At 41.0% G+C, this 27864-nt stretch overlaps 1 protein-coding gene across 11 annotated transcripts in view; it reads right to left on the bottom strand.

Moving 5' to 3' along the window:
* Nucleotides 1-27864, bottom strand: part of EPHA5 (EPH receptor A5) — a 194854-nt gene that overhangs the window by 46376 nt on the left and 120614 nt on the right. For all 11 annotated transcript variants that reach the window (XM_053940226.1, XM_053940229.1, XM_053940232.1 and 8 more), the window contains 2 exons: nt 5956-6080; nt 3027-3186 (listed from right to left, as the gene is read on the bottom strand). In XM_053940226.1, coding sequence (XP_053796201.1) covers nt 3027-3186; nt 5956-6080 — 285 coding nt within the window. The remainder of the gene's footprint in view (nt 1-3026; nt 3187-5955; nt 6081-27864) is intronic.

Here is a 27864-nt window from a genome sequence, read left to right as displayed (position 1 = left end):
CTCTTAACCTCGTGCCAGCCCAGGATGAAGCTTCATCCACCCCAGAGAGCAGCAGCAACTGATTGCGTACTGAAGAAGCCTTTAACTAAATGATTGAACTAAGAAAGGGTCCTTAGCACAGGATTAACGTTATGAAGGCTATAAAATAACTGAATATAGTCCCATATTAATTGTTAAAGGAAAGGAAAAGACAGAAAGATATGGCATTAAACATTGATCTGCACTGGGCTTCAAACAGCTCTTCATATGGGAGCTCTCTGGTGCTTAACTGTGAGCGGGGTGGACCTGCTACAGCAGTGTAAGTGATTTCAGAAGGATTGGTCCTGAAACATTAAATATTTCATGTTAACTGCTCCAAACCCCTGCCATCATCCAGAGATTTTATTAGCCTCACGAAGTTATGTGGGCTCCTTAAGATGGTGTTTTATTGCTTTCTTGACAAAATAATTAAAAAGAAAAACATTTAAAGGAGAACATTAAGCAGTGATTGGTGTTTTTTTGCACAGCTCAAGGGATGGGGAAATGAGATAAATTCCATTGTGATCTAAGGCAGATGAAAAGCTTGAATCCATAAGCCAAGCTGGGGCTTGCTGCCATTCAAAGTCAGGGACACACACACACACCCCTGCATTACCCCTTCTCAGCTTGGTGATATGTTCCTACTCCTGCCCAGCAGACCAGCTAGATTAGCTCACCAATCCAGCCAAAACCCAGCTTTTGGCAAGGTTAGTTTTTAGGGCTAGACAAACTTGGTGGCATTTGGGAAGGAGGAAGCAACAAGTGCATACACCCAGCAACACCTTCCACTCAAATAAAAAAAATTTGCTGAAAACTGAAGCCCTGGCTGCCTCATGGTGCTTTGCAGAATTGCACAAGCAGGGAGAAGTATGTAAAAATTCCCAAAATCTGGAAAAAGAGGGAAGTCCAAAACAGCTTATAGCTCTCCTCCATTGCATTTCTCAGGCTGCTGTTGTATAATTCCTCCAAATGTATTATGATAACTACAGAAACCTTGCAAATTGGAAACAAAACCTGTCGTTCAGTCCAAAAGACTTGGAAACTGTTTCTCAAAACAGCCACTGAAAGGTTTTCATCTGTGCTTGAATAAAAATCATTTGCTTTGGCTCTAACAGGAAGTTCAGATCTGTACTCTGATGTAGCAGTGAGATTTCAATCTGAGCTTGCTTTCAAAATCGTCAGGATGTGCAGGAAAGAAGTGGGAGTCTGGTCACACTCCTGACACTAATATTGACTTTATATAGGACTTTGGGGGAAAAAAAATGCTTTTTATAAGGTTTTAAATGTCAAACAGAGCTGCTTTTTGCAAGATACTGAGGCTTACATTATATTTCAATCCTATAAAGTGTTAAAGTATCTGGTTAAGTCTGGCCTCAGCCATAGCTTGAGTCCAACAGATGAACAATTCCCATTCCCTAACTGGGGACCATGTGGTAGGTATTCCTCTGACTATACCAGCAACTCCTTAATATCAGAGAAGTACCTATTCCTCTGCCTTTAAAATGCCCAGAAAAAGACTGGGATGTGGGTATGACTAAATGACCCACAGAATTTCTAGTGTTTAAAAATATTCCCATGTGATGTCCTCCAGAAGTCCCGATTAACACGGATACTTACATAATGGGCTTGATGAAAGTGCCATTATTTTTGGACCAGGATCATAGGTAATAGATCACATGAGCACGTATTTCATGTGTTACTCATTAATAGACCAGAACACTATTACTCAAACAACTCTAAGCTAGAAACTTTCCAACTGAGAAAAACTCTACAGAATAATTTTTTGGCATAATATGATTTAGTTGCTGATAGAGCACAATTAATGGTTAATACAATAAGAAATACATTAAATAGACTGTTCTTACTGCATTATTGTTTGCATTGTGATGCAATTTTCACTGTATTAGCTTAATCACTGGCTCCACAGCTACATTTGCACATGTATAATGACTCCTTGAAAATCTATTCTGACTTCAAAGGCAGCACACACTGAAAAGACAACTCGGCATCTTCTCCTCAAATATGACGAATTTTAAATAAACTGGAGTAACAGTAATCAAAGTATTGATGAATTTAAATTTCCAAGGAAAATACATAAAACAGTCCCTTCCCCACGGGAATTACCAGAGTATTTCCACCATAAAATTCCTCTTCCATGCACACAGCATAAAAATTAATAAATGACAGCTGTACAAACTAATAGAGAGAAGACATATTTTCTGGTGGACAAAATTGTACTTGACACCTTGGCAAAATTCTGTATTTGAGACAAAAAGAATTTCCCCACAGCTGTGCCTAAACACAGAAGAAAGAGCAGCTGAGCCTCTGTGTGCCTCAGGAGTTCACCCTGCCAGAGAATCTGTTCCAGAATCCAGCCCTGGATTAGTTTCATTAAAAAAAAAAAAAAAAAAAGAAAAAAGAAAATTTGAAAACCCACAAATGTAACAGGCCAAGAAGAAGTCCTGCACCTGCAGTGCACATTTTTTACCATTTCTGATTACAAGTCAACCTCCTTTTCTTGAGGCTGTGGCCTTGGCAGCCAACAGAAACAATCTTTTAACTTGACAGGAACTTTCCCCAAAAAACACAAAAGACACTAATGCTGGCTGGTTCAACTCTTCCCCTTGCAGAGAGGTACCATTCAGGGCTTTTACTCCCAGATGTAGGTATTTATGAGAGCTCAACATCCTCTGCAGCCAGCCTTTGAAAGCAGGTCCCATCCCCTCTGTCCCTCCTGAGAGGAAAGACTCTTACACCAGGCCTCTGTAAATACAGGATTTTTCTAAGCACGGAATGCCAAGAATTTCTGAAGCCTGAAGATCTCCTACCCCACCATGAAGAAGCAAAGGACAGATATGCCAAGTGCAGAGTCACGACGCGCCCGACGCTTCCAAAACCAAAGGATGAAGCCAATAAAAGGAAGTGCTCTCTGCAGAGGTATCGATCCCCTGACTTGTTTCAGGTAAGCGCTGCAGAGACACGGGCTGACAGTAATTAAAAGCACTTACACACTGGGCTGGTTTCGAACTCGAACCTTCGGCTGAAGCCCCCGTAGCCGGCAGCTGTCCGGGCTCGGATCTGGAAGACGTACGCTGAGCCTGGCTTCAAGCCATCCGCCGTAATCGTCGTCTCTTTGGACTTGATGATGGTGTAGCTTGTCTCCTGGTCCTTTTCCCAACGCCCCCCCAAAAACCACAAAGTTCAAACACACACAGAGTGGCTCTCAGAGAAGACAGACTCTTAACAACCCCCAGAGAAACATGACAAAAAAAAACCTGAAGTATGCGTTTTTGCGGATTTCTTCCTCAAAACCCCCTCTCTGAAGGTCCTTTCTGCAATACAAATTGTGAGATCTGATTTTCTCTTTTATAATCAATGATTCTAGGAGGCACACAGTTGGCATCTGCAGTAGAAGCAGCTTTCCACTGCTCGGGATGTACATGGCCTGGGGCAATGGAAAGTTTTATCCTACAAAGATCAATCCCAAGGCACAGGGAAGATAAAACAAGTCCCATCACCTTAAAAAAGGATTTTGATTTACATCAAAATGGCTTCCCAGTAGTGTAAGTAGGCCTAAAAGAGAATAATACATTACATACTATACAACTTTATTCCTGCATTTCTACAACCACGAATTAGATCTTGGGAAGAGAATAATAAACTAAAACGCCAGGAAAATACCTAATTTTTGCATTGTTCTTCTGAAGCAATGAACTTGAAGAAAAATTGCTGAAATAAATCTTCATCTACATCCGTTTCTAATGTGAAACAGTTCCAGTTCTTTGATTAAAATTTTTTTGAAATGCTATGTAATTACTCTTAGAATTATTTACTGTAACACATAATCTAGACAAGAGCTCATAAATTAAGGTCTACAAATTTGGAAACTGCTTTTTATTCACCATATCCTCTCAGATCCAAATTATCATGAGTTAAAACAGACTTTTTAGTAGCTCCTTACCAAGATTTCTGGATAGCTCTTAGAATCTGAGCTCATTTTTCTTTCTTTTAAATTTAATGGCCAATTTCTCATTGACAGCAATATGCCTGGCTAAGGTGCTGGGAATTTTTTAAATGTAACATTACAAAATTTCTCAATTGAAGCCTGATTTGGAGAAATGTGTACATACATGCACACACACATATATATGTGCCCTTTTTTTCTTATTAAGGAGTGATCCCTCTTACAGGAATGCAATCTGACAAAACTCAGTTTTCCCAAACATTTAATATAAATCATTCTTGTCCCTTGGAAATGAATGTGAATTCACCCTTATGAAAGGCTGAAAACAGAGAATATAAATTATAGTAGCAACAAAGAAAAAGGATTAAGGGCAATATCCCCAGCCTATCTCAACTACTGGTTAAAAAGCAGTAAGTGAATATTAGGTCACATCTTTGCTCATATGTCAGCCAATTAACTTTTCAATACACTGTTGGCTTCTGCAAACACTTGGACTCTTGAGCTTTTCTGTGGAAAATACAAAGCTTCACTCTCAGCCTGAAAATAATAAATCAAGACAGTATAAACTTGGACTGGCTGGAGCTACCTCTCTACAAAGGACTCACTCTTGAAGAACTATTTGCTGAAGTTATTTGAGACTAGTTCTCGACTACAAATACAACATTTTAAGTCCCTCTCCTGCCAATTTGTTTGAAAAAAAACTAAAGAAAATGAAGAAATACACAGTTTTTTTCACTTTAATTATGTGCTTTGCCTTTTTTTTTTTGGTTTCTAAAAGCTGTTTTTCCCAAGCCATTCCATGGTAAAGATTCAATGTACCCCAACAGTCATTCAAAGAAGTTAATAAAACAATTAATAAAGGATTATTTCCAGTAACAAAATAACCTGATTCTTGCTGTGTACCTTAATTCTCAGCCCCATTTAAGTCACTCACATATCTATTTCACAGGCTCCCTCATCTGCAAAAAATAATGTGAATTTTATTTTGATGGAGAAGATTTATGAAATTCTTTCCCCTCTTTGCATGGACTGCTTGAGCAGGTCCTTCCCATGGTCAGAGAAGGAAGACAGAAGGAGTAAAGATCTAGTCCTGGTCCATGTTGAGCAATTTCACCTGGATCACAGATAGAGCTAATGGAATATCTTCCTTAAAACAGAAATTCAATCCCCCTAAAAATGTGAATTGTGACTCAATTTCATTATTTTCCTCTTGTTTTCATGTAGAAAGCCTGGATGTTTCCAAGGAAAAAAGAACACCTTACAATTCCAGATAAGGCAAAAAAATGCTATTCAGTCAAATCCTGAAAACCTGATTTTTGGAAATCTAAGATTTCCAAAGATTTAAGGCCTTATCACTCAAAATACACTACTTTGATAAAGTGCATTTGTAACTATTTTCATTTAAACAACATTAATTTTGCAGGAAGATAAGTCACCATTTGAAATGAAGACTAGGAGAGGTGAGTTTTGTGGGGAGACTGCTTCCCTTTAAACCAAGAGAAAGAGCTGGAAAACCCAGGCAAGTTTTTAAGCCAAGACACCCTTCTTCATATCAGAACACATGCAGTCTCTCTCCAGAACCCCCTTCTCCTCTCCTTTCACAGTGGATGGAAAACCTAGTGAGAAATTGAAATACCAAAGGCAAGAGATTGCCTGATGTTTCTGGGAGGAGACAGATGCTCAGTCCCCAACCCCTTCTATTTTTAACAAATGAGCAGGCTCTATCTTAATGTGATAAGGCTGGAGAGGAATCTGACACGTGGATTTAATGTATTTGTTCAAGAGAAGTGGCACACTAATGGAAAACAACACCCTCATTTCAAGTCTTCCTAATCATTTACTGCAAAATCAATCTGACATTGATTTATGCATAAAATCTCTCCATTCCCTTCCATGACTCAAATAATAATAACTAAAAGAAGAAAACAATAAAGAGAAGGTACTTGGGAAGCTCAGCAATCAGTCCATCACACCTTTTCAAAATATTTGATTTCGTATTCCAGGATGATGCCATTGGGTCGATCTGGCTCCTGCCAGGAAAGGGAGATGCTATTTTTAGTTATCTTCCCTTTTTTCACAGTACTGACTGGAGAAGGTGCTGCAAGACAGGAGAAAAACAGAACAGACAAAAACCATGGTTAGTAAGATGGTCTGCCTCAGCCAAAGTCAAACTCATCAGTGCATGCTCAAACACAAGGCAATCCTTAGCTGCTGCAGATCAGTGGAGTCTATTTTCACCTTGGTGGTATTTGCCCAGTTTTAACAACTGGACTTGCACAGATTTGTGGTAGCATGACAACTAAGGCAAAGGAATAATATGAACTACTATCACAGCTTACACATCAACCCCATCTTTTCAAACAATTTTCAAACACATCAAACCCACACCTTCTCTTTTCAAATGTGTCAGGGGGTCTACATTATCAGAATTACATATTGATTATGCTTTGCTTCCTTTTGCCTGATTTCAAAGCATATATTTTTCAGAAGACCTTAGATTACATGGACTCCTTCACTATTTTTGGATTTTAAGTAGTTTAAGCCTAGGCATCTTTCAGCCCTTCCTTTCAGAAGCAAGGAATATTACAACCTTTATAATTCAATTGCTCTCCATAAATATCACTGGGGTGTTGCAGGCTCACATAGTGATGCTAATTCCTTGCAAATGGCAAAAGATTTTAATGGCAATCACAGTTTGGAAGTTCTCAGTGTGCTTGGGGAAGCCACAGCATGAGAGCAGCCATACAAGCTCTGCTCATTATTTTAAGATGCAGCCCTGAAAGGTTATCTGCCCTTTGCAGCACACATGTGCATCAGGAACAGGCTTGATCCTTTGTATTCAGTCTGATGTCTGCAGAGACTTTTTAAGCTGCGGTTGCTGCCACCCCTGCCAGCTCTCCAGCAGAAGTTGCTATGGGCAATGCAACCCTAACACCCCAGGTGTTTCATGCCAGTGATTAGGAAACAACATTGAGTGAGAAGGAAAGGGGATGGGAGAAACTCAGTCTCCCATATGCAGGGCCAAGAGCAGCTTCTCCAGAGATAAAAAGAGGCCATGCCTGGATGAGGGACTTTAACTCACCCTCCACACAGACAGGCTCCTTCAAGGATGACAGGGGGCCTGAGGAGACCCATGGCAAAAACTTTTTTGGCCATATGGGGAAAGGAATGCAAAGAGCAGCAGCAAACAAGCACATTTCATCTTCCAAAATGTGTTTGGAACTATAGAAAACAATTTCTTCTACATGCAAGACTAGCAAATTATCTTAACACTATAAAAAACCCCAACCCATTAAGTAAAATAAAGACAACAAATACATTAATTTTTCCAGGCCTGATTTTAAGCCAAAAAGTAAGGGAAGAGTTCCAGACAACTATTCTTGGACTGAAGGCTAACAGCAAGACTTCTCTGTTACAGCAAGTTGCCACATCTCAGTCTTGCTTCAGCCCTAGTTTTTCACACTCCTGTTTACTTTCCCCACTTGGCTCTTGAAGGCTCCTGAAAGGTGCTGACTCTTTCCATACTATTTTCTGCTGGAGAGCTGGCATCGAGCTGTACAGATAGTGTTTGCTTTTCAACTGTGCATCCACCACTGTGCTCACAACTGCTGCACTGAGCCAGTAAAAACCACCTTGATTTGAATGATCATTATTTATGCAGGCCCTGCGTGGCGATCACCAACAATTTTTCATCTGCAAAAGTCACCTTACCCCTCTCCCTGACTGATGTCCTCTACAAGTTTTTGGGCTATGTGAAGGCAAATAACAACCTAAACACAAACTGCTAATCTGGTAAAGGAATTTCTGTTACACAACCCAGGTGCCTGAATACATGCTGTGCATACCTGTGCACAGCAAACTGAGTTGTGCATCTGAGATACAAGATCTGTTCACAAGTGTACTGTCAGATATATTAGCTCAGAGAAGATAGAGAGAGTAGGGAGCTTCATTAAAATAGAATGAAACCCCTTCTGATGCAAGGGAGCTACATAGTTTTCAGGGGCATTGGATAGCAAATCTCGCTGTGTGGTGATGGTGCCAAGTAAAAGGAGATTGTGCAATCCTCATTAAACAAATGATACTGATCATTTATCATGAGCCATTCAGATGCTACCATGTACAGGGAGGAGCCACCAAAATACTCAAAAAAAGGGACCTATGCCCTCTGGGACTGATCTCCAATGCCCCCAAATCCCTGCAATGCCTATCTCATGCTTACAGAGCTGGCAGTAGAGGTCTGGCAGGATAGAGAGCATCAGTGCTGAGCATTAAACCATTTTAAACTCCCATTAGCAAAAGTAAACTTGAGAAGAGCAGTGAGGGGAGACCTCATTTCTCCCTGGTATTGAATGCCTCTCAGGAAGGTGAAAATCATGCAATTCCCAGTATCAAAATCACCTGATAAAATAGTGGATTTTTTATCCACTTTACTGAGGTTTCCTGAAGTGTTTACAGGACTGAGGCTCACAGGTGCATTACAGCCAAGAAAACAATGTGAGTGCTCCCAAACTCTGCTGCAAAACCTTTCCCTAGGAGGTTCAGGGCAATTTAGCTCTCCTTTATGTGCACCTGCATAGTACAAGACAAAATGCACCACCAGCCAACCCAAACATACCCATCAAACTTCCTACACCCCTAAATCAGAGCATTCTCTTTAAAAAGTGTGTGCAAAAATCTTGGCTAGTGAGCAGCTTTGTGGACTTAGATGTCTGGGTGTGCAAGTCTCTAAAACGTTCAATTGTGGCTCACAGAATGCTCTGCTCTACCGGGAAACGGGTGGAAGATAAGAAAATGAGTAACCCAACTCTCCAAGTAAATTGGAAGAGGAGTAACCGTATCCTTTTTGAATCTCCTTCAAAAGAAGTGTTAAAGTGTAACCGTGAGATAAAGTCCAATTAAGTAAATTCAATAAATCCCAGCGGTGCTGGCATGATACAGCAACCACTCTGCATCCTCAGTGCACAGAGATTATGATGCTCTGAACTGAAGGAAGAAAGGTATAAGTATTTTAGAGTTTTCTTTGTCAAACAAAATGTAATTCAATCCAGGCAAGTGGACAAAGTCTGCAATCATTCCATCTTAAAAGCCTGCAACTGGATACTGTGCTATATGATCTCAGAAAAATAAAAGGATTACTTAAGACTTGCTTTTCAAAGGTCACTGCTTCTGCAAGGGCAGCATCCTCTTAATAGAAAGAAGTCAAACCACAGAGCCCTTCCATTTGGAGTACAACATGTAAAAAAATAAACACATGTAAGAGTCAAGATATATAAAGCTGTAGTATCTTATGTTTCTTATGCAAGCAGACAGAAGTCTTGTTCAAATCCCTGCCGTAACACAACAAAAGGTGGGTGTACATTGTGAATTGTTCATGTTCTGCACATATGCATTAATTTCTCAGCCATGCAGTCAAGACCAAGGAGGGATATTACATAATTTATGCTTATGTTTGCCATTTATGAAAACAGCCATGCATGTGATGAAAGCAAACAGAAGATGTAACAAGGTGTGAAATTGCCAATGTACATTTTTGCTTTCCTGAGACCAAAAATTAATCAGGAAGCAAAGCATAGAAAACTGATTCTTCTTTTTTTCTTTTCTTTTGTTCTGTTTCTAACATTTTTTAAGAAAAGTAAGGGGGCATACCAAATAAAAAAATTAAAGTTTCTGCAGAAGACGCATCATTAGTCATATCTGAATAACTACAGGAAATGATTTCACAAGGAACAGACTTTTTAGGACATTTGTTCCTCTGCAACCTTTGATAATGACATTAGCACTGAATTAGCCATCTAGGCACCAAAGGCCGTATTTACAACATACTGTGCTGTGTCCCACTAATATCTAACATAGAATAATGCTTAGTGGAATAAAATGCTAATTGTATTTTAAGAGAAACTAATGTTATCAGGTGAACAACCACTGTACCAAGACAAAACAAATAATCCAGTTTCTACTTTTCATGGTCTTTCTAATGCTCTCTCCAGGCAAATTACTTTTGCCTTGGTATTTTTCACTCTGGCAGAAACAATAGCTAATGGCTCCCCATCTCACTCAGTCCCAAAGCCATAACCTTTATCTGTTATTATATAACCAAGCAGTTATGTTATAATTAATGCACTTAATAAAACCAGGTATAATTGAAGAAAATAAAACCTGTATTAGAATAGTAACCACAAGACAAGTAACTCTGGTTTCACTTCAAAAGCCTGGTATATTGTAGTTTTTTCACTCAGTTTCTAATTTCTTTCTCAGGCCTTTGGTGACTTCAGAGTTTGAAGCAAGACTTGCCTTATTCAGCAAGTCACACTAAAGGGATTGTGAAACTGCAGATGGCTTCAAGCAGTGTCTAAAAAATAAAGTAATTTTAAAAATAAAGGAATTTGAAAAAATATAGATACATTAGTTAAAATAGAAACACTGAAAGGGGAAGGAAAAAAAATGCTTTCACTGTATTACCTTTGCATTTCTACATAGGAACTTTTAGGGCAGCTTAACACCCAATGGCTCTCTTAAGGGTGTTTTTACTGTGAATATTACACCTGGGTCAGAACTTAGGATTTAAGTCATAACTTGTCTTTTGTGCTGCAATTTTTCATATTGCAAAGTGTACTCAAGTCTGTCTGATAATGGATTTCAAATCTCTTTGTCCCTTGAGAACAAAGAAGTTGCAAACCATGCTTGGCTAGTTAGGCAAACAGGCTGGGCCCCAAGTTTGCAGGTGCTTGCAAATGTTTTTGAAAACTGAGTCCAGGGAATGAAAGGTCCATGTACTAAGTAGCATTAAATGCCATTTCTATTCTATCTGAGATCTTTCGTGGGATTTCAATCCTGCCCAGGCCCCAGAGAAGGTAAGTTGGTAAATTCTAGCCCCAGGGTTAGATTATATCCAAACACCTTGCCAAGTAGGAGCCAAATTCTAAAACATCATTCATATATGGAGATAATTTTCTTTTGAATGATTCTTCAAAGTATCTCCTGTGTATGTTAGTCCTTTTCATGCATCAAATATCAAAATGAGAGCACAATCTTCAAACTGCTTTGGCAATGAATATATAGTATTTCTTTACAACTTCTATGTTCCAAGATGAACCCCTGAGGTGCCAGGTCTTAGATCTCTTTGCAGTCTGAATGGACATTTTGAATGCCTCTGAAACCTGAGATGCCCTGATCTGTACCTTGAAACAAAACAGCTCAAACAAAAGAGAGGAACCCAAATGAAGCACTCCGGCCCTGACAGAAGGCAGGGCCCCATTTTTGTAATATGAATCCATGACTAACCCAATCAACCAGATCCATCTCATTTGAAAGTGGTGATCTTTCAGGTGGCTCCCATTCTGGTTCCTCTAAGATTCAACACAGCTCCTTAAGCTCAACACCAGGACATGACTTGACATCCAAGCTAGTCACAGACAAGGTGCTCCCAAGACCTTGCTGCCTCCCAGCTGGACAGAAGGTTGGGTTTGTGAAAAGTGAAACCCCATTTGGTGCCTTATTGTATTGAAGAGCCTGTTCTTTCTTTGACTAAGCTTTCCTCAGGTAACTTCTCTCTAGGCTTCTTATCCTTGGACCTAAGACATCAGAAAAGTCCCTTTGCTAAAGGCAAAGAGAACAGTGGGGATGCTGTGGTTTTATGGATACTATTAACCCAATGCTTTTACTTACCAGCAATCCCACTACAGAGGAGTGCTCTTGTGTTAGTAAACACAAACCAGGAAAAACTTATTCATACTCACATTAGAGAAATAACAGAAGTAATCTGCATGCAATTCGCATTAGTGCAGGGATGATGGCTCATCTCTTACTTCTGATCTCTTTTAACAGCTCAGGAGATCTGTGTGGCTATGCACCAATGTGGTCTAAGGCCTCAAGATTTACTGTGCCCCAATATTCAGTGTTCTTGCGGTAACTGAAGTGTGTTTAAGGGAAGAGAGGTTTGTGCACACTAAATTCAGTAATTCAAAGCTTTCTTTTCTCTGTGTCTCTCCTGAAGAAGCTTGCAAGAGAATCAGCAAAGAGAGAAAACAGAGGAAACGACAGCAACAAGCTAACATCAACTGACCCACCCGTAAGGACCTACTGCTTCTTATGGTAAATCTTTAGATGAACACTCAAGTGATATTTTGCTACTCCTGTAAAATTGTATTAAAAGAACAAATAGCAACAAATGCCTTGCTGCTTGTGAAAAACCACTGCTGAAATCCTTCCTGCAATAATCTGTATTATAAAAATGTGTCTGTAAAGTATTCTTTGTTATTAAGACCAAGTACTGATTATTGACATATAAATCATGAAAACAAATCCATAGCTTTAAATGTTTTTATGTAGTCTTTTCCTCTTAACCAAAATATGTTGTTAATTGTGAAACAGCAGGACTCAACACATATTCCTCAAAGGACAGTGGATGCAACCAGTGAAAGCTTTGCCATTCACAAAATTTTTTACTATAACAGAATATTGCTAAGGCTCACCTACTTAAGTGCCCACCTTTGTGGAGGCAACCCAGGAAGGTGTAGCAACATCTCACCTCTGGCACTCCTCTCTCTTGCTAACTGCATGAAAGTTTCCAAAATTCACTGCTTACACCAAAAGCAAGCAAATAATTTCTAAAAAATCTACCATAAGGAAGTTACTTTGTGTCAGGGCTATCCTATGTTAAAACTGCAACAGGATTACAAGCAGAGCCTAAAGACAGCACAAAATCTAGGCACTAAACTACAGAGCCTTTGGGGTAAGACTGCCTTGTCATTCCTCATATGCATACCACCCCACATAGAACAGAGCCAAAATATTTAATGATACCTATCATACATCACTGCCATCTCAAAGAAATACATAACCTTTGGCAAGGCTCTTAAAAGCACATGGTTTCAAAAAATAAATTGGATTCTTGCCATTTGCCTTCTGTTTACAGAGTTGTACAGACACACTCTCAGCTCCTGCCAGTCATGGATGAGAGACGTGTACTCTTAAAAAATGGAAGCTGCCTGCAGATCCACAAAACTTGCAAGCACAAGGCCTGAAGAAAACATGACCAGATATCACAAGAGAAAACTGTGTAATACTGAGCACACTCATCTCAAAGGAGGGGAAATATTACCTCCAGCTTGTTCATCAACAAACACATTCAAGTCCTTAGCAGGAATATTGGTATAAAACAATTTTAAGGAATTTTAAGGACTCTGTATAATGAAGGCTACAAAGAACACCATGATCTGTAACATCAATCAAGGTAATTTTTTTTCTCTTGAAACCTGGAGGCTTGCAAACGCTCACCTGTATTTTTCAGGGTCCAAATTCCCCATCATACAGATACAGGCTGCTTAGAAAAAATAATTTAAAAAATTGGCCTGACAAGACTGGCCCTGACCATAGCTCATTGTTTGAGAAACTTTTTTTCAATTGCCAGGCCTAACATACGTTTTTTACATAATTACAGCAGCATCAGCCCTGTGTCCTGCACAGCCAGTTCCTATTAAACTGCAATTTATCATGATCCTCAGAAGGGAGAGGGAGACATTAGGGCATCACAGATTGCCTGGGCTCAGGAAAAAGAGGCATCCCTGATGTCCCTGGCAGGTACTTGCACTCAAGGCCAATGTGTATCTGAGACAAATATTTGTTAGAGCAGGGAAGAGAGCATGAAGAAATATCTTCCTATAGAGTGCAGATCCACAGGAATTTCCAATACTTGATTTTGTTTTTCTAGTGCCTCTGGAAATCAAGATAGCAAGTTTTTCTGAAAGCTGGGGAACAGATTGTGGTTAAGACCAGAGCCAGATTTCTTCACACCATAGAAAAGCTGTAATTTCCCTATATTCCATTAGTGGTTTAGTTGTGAAGCCTAAGAATTAATACTATAGACTTACAAGAATCTCATAAATTCACTCCTCGCAAGGTGATAAGGACTCCAGCTCTGATCCATCAAAGCATTTTTGGAAAATGCTTAATTTTAAGTGCACGAGCGCTACCACTACTGTCAGCATTTTGCTGGATCATAGCCACAGGGCTCAGCATTTTGCTGTGGAATTCTCATTATTGGGTACATTTATCAGACTAGCTTCCACCACACTTAGCAAGGAGTGTCTTCCCTATCTTTAGTAACCTAATACCTGATTTGCATTTAAGCAAAAACTTCCTTTTAAAAACCACATGCCATTAAGAAGAAAACAAAGCCAAACCACAGCTACTGAATTAAATGTAAACTGGGCATGTTCCTGCTCCCCACCGTCTCACCTTCTTAATTCCTAAATTGACTCCTTTCTTTGTACAAGACTTGCTGTGTCCTTTTTCTAGCTGTTATCAATCTCTAAACCCAGCAAATTCATAGACCATTTTTAAATTGTGTGGGAAATTTCCTTCTCTGCCAAGCCTGCCACTCTGTATGATACAGCAGTCAGTCTTGCTGATGAATTCTAACATTAAAGCCAAATTACTAAACACTCTAGTGAAATTAGGGGCAGGCAAATTAATTCCTTATGTTTCCACTTGAAGAACAGCTACTGAAGAGGTGCATCAGGTCAGAATGAAGAATAGGCAAAGTCCTTAACTCCCACTGTAGCTTGTTTTGGGATTTTCTGTGGTATTTGGTTCCTCTGAATACCATCAGTGTTCTTATCTCACCTCTCATTCAGAAATGGGAGAAAAGCATAAGCCCACCACGTGTCACAGAACCCTGGGCTGGTCACAGCTTTGCAGAACCACAATCCAGACCTCTTCCACAAGTGAGTTCCCCAATGAAGACGGGAAGACTTGAAATAAAATTCTTAAAAACAAATAAAAATATATCAAACAGGTAACACTAGATCAACCCCCTGTATCAGTAAAACCTCAAAATTACTAGAGCTGAAATGGAAAGGTTTATGTACCTGTGATTATATAAAACCCTTGGTTTGAGACTGACAGTGGTTTTTCTGGATCAGAGCAAATGCTGCTCAGCTTCCTACTGTTTTTAAGGGAAATGGCAGACAAAAAAAATCTAACAGATCTCATCCTCGCTGCCAGCTTGGATATCCTGCCCAGTCTTTTGGCACTTGTGTGACCACAGGCAGTTTAGTCCTAAAATCTCAGGTTCCAAACGTCGAGATGAAGCTACTACCAAAGGCAGCACAAATCCAAGTTTTACTACAGGTGCTTGGGAAAACACCTTTTCATACTATCAAGTGAAATTTGTGTACTTTCAGCTTCCTAAAGGGTAACCTTTGCAGTGTGAAACATGGGAGCATGCAATGCCCCTTTGGAAGGAAGGAAGAAGATGCAGCTTCACAGATGGTCTGAGTTGGAAGAGACCTTTGAGATCATCTAGTTCCAAGCCTAATGCCATGGGCAGGGACACTTTCCAATAGACCTAGAGCCTCATCCAGCCTGGTCTTGAACACTTCTAGGAAGGTCGCAACTGCAACGTCTCTGGGCAGCTGGTGCCAGTGCCTCAACACCCTCATCGTAAAAATTGTTTCCTTATATCTAGTCTGAACCTACCCTCTCATAGTCTAAAGGCATTACTCCTTGTCCCATCCTTACAGGCCCTTGTAAAAGTCCCTCTCCAGTTTTCTTGTAGGCTACCTTTGGGCCCTGGATGGTGCTGTAAGGTCTTGCCAGAGGTTTTCTCTTGCTGGCTCTGACATCAAACTGGTAGGGATGGGATGAACTGAGTTTCTTCTCCCCTTCAAGTCAGCAGACTGTGACCTCCCTGTGCACCCTCCCACACAAACCGTCACACCATGCCCTGTTTCCCCTCCTGGTCACTCACAGTTCTCCCTGGGGCTGCTATTTTTGGCAGTGGCAACTCCTGGCCCCACCAACTCATCAACCCCTCCTGTACAAGCTGCAGGCTTCTAGTGGATCTTGGAAATCCTCAGGGGTGTCCCTGGCTCAGTAAACCTTCCCGTATGTCTTGATGCCCTGCTCTGCTACAGGTTGCACCTTGTCTGTGCTGTTTGCTTTGGCAAGCCTTCAACCCATGGCTTCCCAGTAGGCAAAGCGATTTATCAGGTCCTTGGGGAGAAGGAGGAAGCACTTGAAGCAGCTCCAGATCGTGCCCCATTCTGGATGTCAGGAATAATAATACAGTGCATTTTTATGGAATCCAAGAGGGAATTGGAGAAAACCCACAAGTTAAGAAAGCTATGAACAGAGACTGTTCTGTCCTGGGGAAAAGGAGAATGAAAGAGAATATGAGTCTCCAAATAAGTAAAAGGCTGCTGTCTCTGGAGCAAGACATGCACAGTGTTAAATTTAGGAATGGCTTTCTAAGGACAAAAATAATGAAGCATTGGAAAAAAATCACCCAGTGAACCTGTGGCATCTGTGGAAGTTTTAAAGCAGGTTAGATGAGCACATCCTGAGATCCTTCCAGACACAAGGCTCTACACAGACACCTGGCTATCACAAGGCCAGTGATAAAAAAATAAAGAATCTTGAAAGGGAGAGATCCAAGGGACATATATTTAGTGCCATTTACTAGCTGGGTTGTTTGTGCTAGGAGACATTATGGAAAAACCTAAATCACTGGAAATGGCTAGTCACACAAAAGGATGGCACTGGGATAAAAGCATTATAAGACCAGAGGAAACAATACTCTGCTTTCTGGCTCTGCCAGGAACTCCTAGTATGACCATAGGCAAGTCACTTTATCTTTCCGTGCTGTTACTTGTGTAATGAAGATAATGATAATTCCTTTATCTGTATAGACTTGAGGGGCAGGAACTAGCTATTCAGGTGCTGCCAGCACAATCTTTGCTTTGGCCTGCAGGCACTGCTGTAAGGCAAATAAAGAAAAGAAGGAAACCTGCAAGCATTACTTCTGACAGCTGGCTTCTTCTATTTAAATCACAAGCAACTTGGTGATGTCACACTGAGCTCACACATGGAACACAACCCCTATGTGAGTGACAAAAAGGAAAATTGTGGGGAAATTTGTGGCAAAGGCTTGTTTTCATAATTTAATAACTCTCTCCAACTTCTGTTTCTAAGTGGAAGCGCTAGTTCTGTACTTAAAGACAAGCACTGTGCAAAATTGCTTTGCTGAGGGGAAACTGCAGAGATCACGACCGAGCAACACAAGCTCAGGAGGAACATCAACCTTTCGAACGGGATAAATGCGGCTGCATGTGAAAGCATGGCTTTTGACTCTCCCACCCTGCACAGGCATTACTTTTCTGCAGGAAGCAAACATAGACTCTTCTGACAAAATATGGCAGGCTTTTTCAGTCCAGTTAGTTTCTGAAGGTGTTGATAAGGATTTAGAGACAAACTCAAAAATATGCCAGAACGTTTCTAACGTGAAAACCCAATTTAGGGACTGTCCAGGGACTCTCTAGTCCAATTTTTCCCCTTACTGCTGACAGGATATGTCCTAAGCCCTCGTCTACTTAAGTGGGTCACCACAGGCTGTGGAGGTCAGGGCAATGCAATGGTACCAGGAAAACAGACTGAACATCTAAGGGTGGGATTGCCATCCAGAAGCTAATGGTCCCAACAGAGATTTTAGCTGTTTCATATGGTAGCTGCACATGCACTCTCTAATGTATCCTGAGGCTTTGGTGACATCATCTCTTTCAGCATTCCCATGACATTGTAGAAAGATGGAGGAAAGACAAGTTTCACTGCATCCAGATTCCTCTCTGGGTTCAAAACCACTCTAACAGGATTTGATTTTGGCAAGTTCTCCTTATACTGATCACTTGCTTCCCCTCAGCTTTGTGACTATTAGAAGAGAAAAGGGCATTTCAACATCAGTCACTGTGGGTTCCTCCTTCTGAAGGGTTTCCTGCCTCTCTTCTCCAACTTGGACCAGTTGGATAGACCTAAGGAAGTGCTCTAGTCCTTCCAATTTTCTCATCTTCATCTTTATTAAAAAAATTTACTGACAATTTGTCACCAGATGACACAAGGAAAAACAATGCACCACAGCTATCGTCACGATGAAGAGACTAATTTATTTCCTCTGACTTCAATCATTTATAGTTCTCAAAAGGTGCCAGTGGATTGGGAGGGTGAACGTGCCACCTCTCCAACTACACTGGACAAACTACTAGTATATCAAATTTCTCCACCTCTATGAAAGAATACAAAACAGTAAGTTATTTATAGAAAGTTAGGTGAGAAAGTTCTCTACAAGAATGTAAACTCAGAAAGCTTTATAAAAATCTTAAAAGTCAGGGTTACAACAATTAAAATACATATACGTATGTCTTCATAGATGCAATACATAAAACACTTCCCTGTTTGGCATCACCCTGCACATTTGTGAATCTCCTTTGCCCAACCTTTATGCTACAAGTGCTCATTGCATCTAGTGGCTGCAATTGTGCCTTGAAGACATCTGAAAGTAGTCCAAACAGCAGATGACAGGATGGCATGGATACTAGAGCTCACTGAACCAACACCAGCTGCTTACAGGCATTTCCCTGTCTCCTTCACTGTGATGGTGTTAGCTCCCACTTGCTCTTGGAAAAAAGCAGCTTCCAGCACCGCTGAGAACTTCCCACCCCGTACAGATGGGAACTCACAAAGCTTTTCCTTCAGATGATGCCTTGAATCATCCACAGGGGTATCATCTCAAGATCAGACATGTACAACAGTTTGCATGAGTCCAGGCCTCAGGCTGCTGAGATTGAAGAGACAGAAATCAAACTGTACAGGTTCCCCACTATTCTGTTTCCAGGGTTGTTGCCTATTAGCATGGCTCTCTCTCCCTAAATGTTCCCTGCATAAATGTGAGATTATAACAGTAAGTGGCATTAAAAATGTGAATGATGAATGCTATGCATCAGGCAGGATGATTAAAAAACTATGTGTAGATTCTGGGGCATATTAGCTTCTCTGCCTTCTGACATGATAATTGATCATTCCTAATCTATAGCAGAAACAAAATAGAGATTACCTCCTCTCAAACAATTCAGCTTCTATTCTCCTTTGTTCATTCCCCCTGCCCCTCCCTCACACAAGGGGGAAGCCCATTAACTAGCTCTAACTGTTTTTAATTCAGTGGTATTGAAAATGGGATCCTAGCAATGCACGTAATTGATCCCATTTCACAGGACTGCCTTCCAAGGAGCAGCAAAGGTGAAGCACTCACATTATCAAGGTCACTGCAGTGAATGCAAGAATAACAAAGACTTGGATTTGCATCAGGATTCAATTACAGTGAAGTATACAAATGTTGCTAGACTACCCCCCAAAATGAGAAGTACTCTAAGAGAGCTATATACAGCTAAGCAGAATTAATAAAAAGAACAGCATTTAAAATGGTTTCGCTAAAACCCTATACAAATACAGTGGACTCACACAGAATGGGTTTTATGTTCATTTAACTTGAATTTGTAAATTTATAGGCAGCAGGTAAAGCAAGATAATTTTAAATCAATATACCTAGATCTTAAGGCCAAAAGAGATCATTTAGCCATCCCACAAAACACCACTGACTTTTCATCTTCCTTTAAATCAATAACAATTCAATCCTGAGGGCAGATTACCAAACTTCACCACGCAGTGACTTGCTGCAGTGACTTGCTGCTCTATTGTGCCACTTGGTTAAAAGAATAAAACATTTTAAGAGACAACTGAACTTTGTTCTAGAAATTAGTAGTGAAGAAAAAAATTTGTTAAAAAAAATCAATACAACAGTTACTGTCTGAGAGCATGAAAAACAAAAGAGAAAAGGACACTTTTAAATACAGATATACACACATGCACACTTCCATAAGCAACACAGAAAAAAAAATCAAGAAAAGCCTGAAGAAAAGATGTATGCTTCAAGTGTAGCTTTTAAAGCTGAATGTCCCTTGAAGACTGCAAATAAATTTCCAAGCAATTTGGCAACATTTATCGGTTCATAAAAACTACAAAAAACCACGATTTTACAAGGCCTGCAGACACTGAACTATCACATCTGATCAGTGGGAACTGCCCACATGCATTTTTATGCTGTATAGCACTGCAGTGTACAGCATTCAGCTCTGTGGGTTACCCTCCTATGGGTTTGTTTCTATCAGTGAAGAATGCATCTGAGGAAAGAAATACATTTTGCCCAGTGTTATCATCCACTTGAACTATCACATAGCTAAGAAAACAGAAAAAAAAAAAAAAATTCCATCCAGTCATTCAACTGCCAAGCAACTGCTTGCAGAGACTGCTTACTTCATGTGGTATTCAATCACTTCATTTACTGTACTCCAACCAAAATGACTCAAGCCATTAACTTCTTCTTCTGCCAGTCTAACTTCTTGTGCATCACTCTGATAAGAACTTCATATTACTTACTTCCTTCTGCAGCTAAATGATGGGAATGCTGACCACATAGGCACTTCTTACCTTGTCTCTCAAGAAATACACTGCTATCATCCTTGCATGGTTTCCAGTGGCTGGTTAGTCTGGTATCTGCTGCACAAATATAATGCTGCTCATTTTAAAGCTGCTTGAGCTACCTGCATTCTCTTTTGTTTATTCGAAGACTATGGCCTTTAAAGACTGGATGTGACATTTAAAAGGCCCAGTAAATGCCATATCCTCTCTCAACCATGAATCTTGTCTAACACAGCAGTGTATTATCATCTCAGTGATCTAATTCTTGAGATCATCTCTTTACTAACAAGACCCAGGATGGCCACTATGATAAAGCCCTGGGAACTCAAAAAATATCTCAGTCAGTGACCCAATAATAAATCTGGTGTTCTCTGCTTCATCTCTTCCTCAGTAAGGCATGTCAAATCATATACTACAACTATATACTGAATGACCTGGGCAAAAGGGTTTTCAGAATGTGGGGAAGACACTGTATTGATAAAATAACAAAAATCAGAATGATGGTGCTTTCACGCACAAGATAATCTTGCTTCCTCAATACCCTGGGGAAAAAAATTATGTTTAGAGCCAAAATTTCTAGAGCCCAAACGGAAACACAAGAGCAGCTGTGAAGACATCCAGAGAAGTGTGATCAAACCTACCTGAGACATCAGGCCCTTCCTTGCATTTGTCCACATGAGAGGCTACTCACCAACTTCATCAAAAGTAGCTTCCATACAAGCAAGACAAGAATTTGATCCACTATGGGAAGGCAAAGTATAATACATCCCTCCAAATGTATGAATTAGCCAAAGAAATTAATGAAACAGAAGACCACTTGGACCTAGGGTCAGCTGCAGGTTAACACAGAGAAAATCTGCCCTTCCATTTTGGAAGGGATCCTATTTATAGTCTTCTACTTCAGTCCTTCATCAGGAAGGACTTGGATGTACACCAAGATTCAATCCCTAACCCAGTATTCCTGTGTAGAGCTCTAAAAAGGAGTCAAGAAACATGAGGACTAAAGGAAGGACACAAATAAATAAGTTACATTTATGTCTCCACCTTGAATCCAGCAAAGCATAGTGCCACTAGACCCTGGTGACTTTTGGTCTCTTCCTGGCCCTGCTTATGAACTGATGGGTGACCTTGGGAAAAATCACTTCACTCTTTTTTGCACCCTATAAATGCAAGTGCAGGAGGGACATTCCTGCTGCTCAAAAAGCACTACAAGGCTTGCAGTTAACATCTTCTACTGGAGTGTGCCATCTTTGGTGGCAGCCTTAGGCTTGTGGTTGAAACAATCTCTCCCCTGAGATCTTATTTGCCCATCCCTTCCCAAATATTTAATTAAAAAGCCCCAACTAATGAGTTCCTAGCTATGATCTTTTACTGAAAATCATCTTCCCTTGGCAAGTTGTTCCTGTCTTATTCCTAGACATGACTTCTAGACTTGCTCATTTCTGCAACATGCTGCTTCTACCTATACTTTGATGGGCTGACAAAGGAACATGTTTAATTCCAAACAACCTTTTTTTTTTTTTTTTTTTTAAATCAAGGTGGCAGAGCCCCATGCCTGTGATGTGTATCTGGGGTTAATTCACAAGCCTTTTCTCAGGGGCTCCCAAGAGTCAAGGTTTCTCTCCTCCAATGCTGGCATGCAGAAATACCCTGCACAACAGAGCACAAATGCAATACTCTACCCTCCTGGACCTGACTACTTTATTTTTTATTTTTAATGTGTGTAAATAAAACAGGCAGAGGTGAATATTACAACCAGCAACAGGTAAACCTCTGGAAATGCACAATTATCAGGAACCATGATATTAATGCAGTAAGGCTATGGAAACCATCTGGTGCCTCTCCAAGTGTTCTCCTACCGCCTGATATTACAAATGCTTGGAAGATGGGAGCATCTCTGACAGGCTCTTATGTCTCCTAAACTAGATTAATCTATATGCAGCATACAGCAAAGCTACAATACTTCCTAATGGTCTGAAGTGCCAACTTCCATGATAAATATATGCACCCTATGTGCAATTATGCCTGTATCTTAACAGCACTGAGATGGCTGCAAGATACTAATTACCAAATAAGAATTTGGCAATTATACTCCATCATACCTTCCTCCTGACACAGCTAATTTTAAATAAACAAGGATTTGTTTTCAGCATCACCAAAGAAAGAGGAGTTTTCTCCTTTGCTTTGTTGTAGCTTACCAAGTGTGATCATGGAATTAAAGAAGAGAAAAAAAATTGCACTTCTGATGTACTGCCACTGCTTCACTGAAGCCATTTCACTGCTGTTTAAGAAACACTGTTAACCCTTTTAGGAATCAGGGGGAGGAACAGTGTGACCTGAAACAAAAGCAATTTTACTAGCTAATCCCTCCTATTCTCCAGCCAGAATTTCAGTGTTTGTCATGAACTGTCTGCAGACCTACCTTTATTTTAATTACCAATACCACAAGATCCAAAGTATTGCCCATTTGCCTAACGCTGATGTTGTTAGACAAAACCTCTTACCTGCATCATCTGCGAAGATACTGGCAAACAGCTTACTCCACAAGTAAAGAGTACAGAGATGCTTCTTTCTGAGGGATCTAATGAGAGAACTGTGCCAATGCCACTCAGACATGGAGGCACTGTCCTTGCAGTGAAGTCAGTGGCAGAGTTCCTGCTTTATTACAGTGCAGAGGAAATTATGCCAGTGCTGACCAATTGATAAATCTCCCCTTTGAGTTACCTCCTGACATAAAAATAAACAGGCATCATGGTCATCTGCGTAAGAAGCTGGTTAGGTGATATTATAGCAAGGATAATGCAAACCAATCCAAACCATTCTATGATTCTAAACACGAGAATCCACAGCAATGTGAAAGGATGTGCTGATGACAGGAATATTTTCCCACTATTCATGCAGCATGGAGACAAACATTGTGATCTGTCTGCCTTTTCTGGAGTGCCGTTTTATGACACAGTTAACAAATTAGCAAAAAAAAAAAAAAAAAAGGAAAACTAATAGCCCTGTATCGCAGCAATTGCAAATGATCTTTGACTTCCATATTGGAAGAGGAGTAACAGAGGCCTGTCTTTGACCCCTTTATACACATTTTGCTTGTGACAGGGGGAGGTGGAAGGGAACTTGGAGTAAGCATCTAAAAATATATGTGCAAATGATGCCATGATGTACGACTATCTTGTTTACCATAATCCTCAGCCATAGATTTATCACTGTGCTCTTAAAACATGCTGTACATCTTTTCGTTCATCCTTTCACCCCTGCTTTCCCTTCTAATTGGAACTCAGTCTGTGAAATGTAATTAAAGCTCTCATAAATACTGCCAGCAAGTGCACCCTTTTTCATCCAAGTAACTACTAACATTTCGGAGGAGACCTCATCAACCTCTGCTAGAATAGTGACTAATGTATCTTCTCACACACCCCACTCAGGATAGGGAAGTCAATCTTCCCACCTTCCACATAATTAAAGTCATCCACATTATGTACTTTTCCTTCGCCACTCCCTCCCCTTCTCTGACACATACCCTGTCATCAGCTGCTTTCCTTTAATTTAATTTATTCTGTTTCTAATCATTGAGCAAAATCCAGTACTTTCGAGAAGACCTGGAGCAGTCCTAGGCATCTGCTCAGTACCAGGTTTCTTCTATTAGAGGACAGCACTTTCAACTCTCCTTTAAGAGGGATTATTTCCTGCAATCTACAGAGTTTATTCATGCCTGGGAGTGAAAAAAAAATACCCTTTTCCATTCACAGTAAATGACTGTGACATTAACAATGAAATTCAACGGTACTTCAAAGACTCCTATGGGCCCTAAAGGTTGTGCAAGGCAGCCTGGGGACTGAATAAAGCCCAGTTAACCCAACAGGTGGCTTCATTTGCTCTGTGAAAAATAGCTGCTGCTTCTCTTGGAGAGGAAAACACTCCTATACTCAGCCAAACGGCAGCTGTAAAATTGTCTGACTTGCAGCATGTCTGAAGTTTTCAAGCACCCTCATGGCAAAGGGAGAAGGCGGCTGCTGTGTCTGCCAAAGCTTTCCTCCTGCTAGGGCAAAGTGCACAGAACTTCTATGGTCCACTGGTTCATGAGCCATGTGCACGCCTCCTGCCCAGAATCATTGTCTCTACGAGGCAGAGTAGCTGGAGATGGAGACAGGGAAGCAGGAGACCTGATAGTTCCATACTTCAGATATTTGGATATTCTCCCATCCAACCCCTGGCACAGCCCCTTGGGCACCTGCTTGGGGCTCAGCCATGGGGACCAGGGAGCAGAGGACTGTGTGACCCCAGAGCCTGACACAGCCCCTGGCTGGGAGGCAACCACCTCACCAGTCCCTGGCAGATGGGCTCCTGATCGAAGTTAAAAAGTTGAAGAAAGGCAGAAAAACCAGGAGGAGCCCCTGAAACCTTTGCTAAAGTGCTCAAGTGGATAAACACTGTGCCAGTGTCTTTAGCAGTTTATTCCTGCTATCACTTGATTTTGTTAAGTGCTTTTTTTGGACCCTCATCAGTAAACAGTTGCCAAGCCACTCTAAATACTATTACTGTCAGAGGCCAAATAAAACTCAACTGTATTTACTGAACAGGTAGCAATTGCTCTCTTGCTAGATACCAAATCAAAACGAGCAGGATTTTAGTTACATTTAAACGCCTGGGCAGTGGAAATTGTAACAGCTTGGAATGGACTGTCACATTATTAACAGCTCCCTTTCTAGAAGACAAAGCACAGTTCACTGAGCAGATGTATTGAAGGCAACACCTTGCACTCAGCTGGACTTGGATCAAAGATTGTCTCTCCTGACAGAAGGTGCAAAAGAGGAAAGGAGGAAATTTTCACTATTGCAAGCAATTAAGACTGGGAGCAAAGGGGCCCCCTGTCACACATTCCCCCAAGCTATTCAGCATGCTTTAGCTCACTAAATGCTTTGGATAAATACACTTGTCTGACATTTCTATCTCTAACGCTGCAGTGAAACTGAAACCACAATAATACTGAAACCAATTCAGAAAAAGCAACCCCAAACCCAACAGTCCATTTCCAGTGGACTCTGGCCAGCCTCTTTTTTCTGCTCTTAAGTTAGTTTGGCAAACAGGTTAGGAAACATTTCCAATGTATCTTAGGGCTCCAGCCCTACGGGAAGAGTTCAGCTGAGGCAAGGAGCAGCAAGAAGAGTCCCAGTCCTGGTGTGTGTCCTCTAGCCTGTCACACCACACCTCCATGCCTCAGTTCCCCCATCGACGAACCAGATGCCTGAAAAACCTCCCTGATGAAGGCAATGCATAGAGTTTTAGGCATCAAAATAGCAATTTACTGAATTAGGTATCCCTTCCAATGATGCTGTATCCATCAGGTCTGCATACAAGAAAGCTGAACCAGCTTGCATTAATTTGCATAACAACCATGTATTTAACTCCCCAGTTTTGTCCTAAATAAAGAACAGGACACTGTACAAACTAAATTTAAAACAGCAATATCAGAAGATAGAGGAAGAGTGTGAGGCCACAACAGATGCACAATTATTACTAGAGCACAAACAATATTATCAACTGACTACTTTACAGGGGATTTGTTTTGCTTTATAGACATGTTCTGCCGGGATTGCAAATAGCACACAAAGCCCTCAGGGCTATTTGACTCTAGCAGAGGTCCCCCTTGAAGCTTCAGCCAATATGTAGCAGAGGGTTTGGTGCGATACTCTGAGGAAGGCACCGGGCATTTTGTCCTTCATGCACACCCAGCTTTGTTAGTTGCTGTCTGCAGTTTTGGAAAAGGTGGAGATGGGTCTGTGCCCTCATCTGCATCCTTACCCAGTCATCCTCCAGTTCCTTTCCATGTCCTTGCATGGGCTGAGTTGCACATGGGCCAGAGGGATGTACAATATATTAAATAACCCAGTCATTTCTGCAGTGACACTCTTCCAGTTTACTGAACTGGGTGAGAGCACCTCTCTGTGGAAACTGTCCTTGCATGGCCAGGTGTTTAAAGGATCAGACCATAAGTCTCCAACAAGGACAGCAAACAATTTCATGCTCTTGGTGCCACTCCTCGGGAGAACAAGGCAGAACTATGGAGCTTCATGGCTTAATGATCCAAAACAGGAGCCCATTGTGGGGAAGGTAGAGCTCTGGAGATGACAAGATAATGGTGCAGTGCAGATCAACCCACCCTGTAATAAGCCACACTAATGCTGGACTGTGTGGAAGGCAACTCAGGAAATAGAATAACTAATAATCTACTTGGCTGAGCAGCACTTTCTCTCCTTGGATTGAGGCAGACTGCAGAACGTTGGAAAGAAGCTACAAAGAAATGGCACACAGGGTCCCCTAAACCCTTGCAAACCAAAGGAGGGAGGGCAAGCCCAGTTTTCTGCTTTTACCTGATTCAGCTTTGCTTCCTTTTATCTCCTGTAGGGGCAGAGAGCAAAGATGCACAAGATTTGCACAGCAGGATGCAGAAGCACTGTGGGCAGTTGTGCTGTGTATTCCTGGGAAGGCAGTAAGCAGTGCTAGTGCCCTCCACTGGCATTTTCCATCTAATTCTCCAAATTTGCTTTTGAGGCATAGTCCTCTCTCTGCAGAGCCCAGGGGCCAGATGCAAAAGGCTCCTTGTACCACTCTGCACACCCACCATCTCTGGCCAAAAGCCACAGGGAAGATTTTGTAAAATGCAAAAGGGAAATTGCTACTTTTTCCATCTATTTCCCCGACCAGTGCTCTCTCCAAGGCTTGCCAAAGCACTTAGAAGATCAGTCCAGCGTGGTCAGCCCCTCTGCACAAAGAGCAGTGACTCACTCCAGTTTCCTGCATGGCAGCAGAAAAACCCTCACCCAGCACCACCATAGCCAGCGGGTGCTCCACATCGATTCATACAGGGCCTTTTGATCAGAGCTTGTATTCTTAGAAATTGCCAAGCCCAAAAAAACAGGAAAATAAATAAATAATAACACTTTTCTTCTGGTGATTTCTATTGTACTGATCTAGCTGGAAATCCCATTAGTTACTTGCTTTTGATCAGGACTGCTCCTCCAGGACCAGGAGATGCAGCAAGCATTCTATCACACTGGCAAAAGAGCACATCTGAAGTGTGTTTTAATTAAAACCTTCCAGCTCTTGAGCTTTTTTTGTAGTATTTGCATGTAGCTGAACTTTGGCCCAGCTGCTGTGGAAGAAATATCATTTATTGCTGGGTGGTCTGTCACCTTACTGCTACTCTCAGCTCTTCAGATAGAGCTCTCCCCTCCCTGTCCCCATGTCCTCCCCATAGTGGGGAAAGAAAGGCAGTAATCTGGAAAAAAGTACTAGCCAGTCCTACCACTTCTATTACATTAGCTCTTTGCAAGAAATACAAAAGAAATATGTTTTGGAAATCTTTCAAGGAATGAGCAAGGGATTTGCTGTCAAAATATATTGTAATAGCAACCACAACAGAAAACGTGGAAAAACATTCCAAGCCTCAATGAAACAACACCTCTCCAATGAGAAGCAATCCAGGGGAGAAAAGCATTTCAGCCTGATACTGTAAAATACTAACTGGGAACCTGTAATTCATGCATACTGAGAGCTGGAGCTCAGTTCTG

The sequence above is a fragment of the Vidua chalybeata genome, chromosome 4 (genome assembly GCF_026979565.1).
Source record: "Vidua chalybeata isolate OUT-0048 chromosome 4, bVidCha1 merged haplotype, whole genome shotgun sequence".
In the NCBI taxonomy this organism is placed as follows: Eukaryota; Metazoa; Chordata; class Aves; order Passeriformes; family Viduidae; genus Vidua; species Vidua chalybeata.
This window is presented reverse-complemented; position numbering and strand designations above follow the sequence as displayed.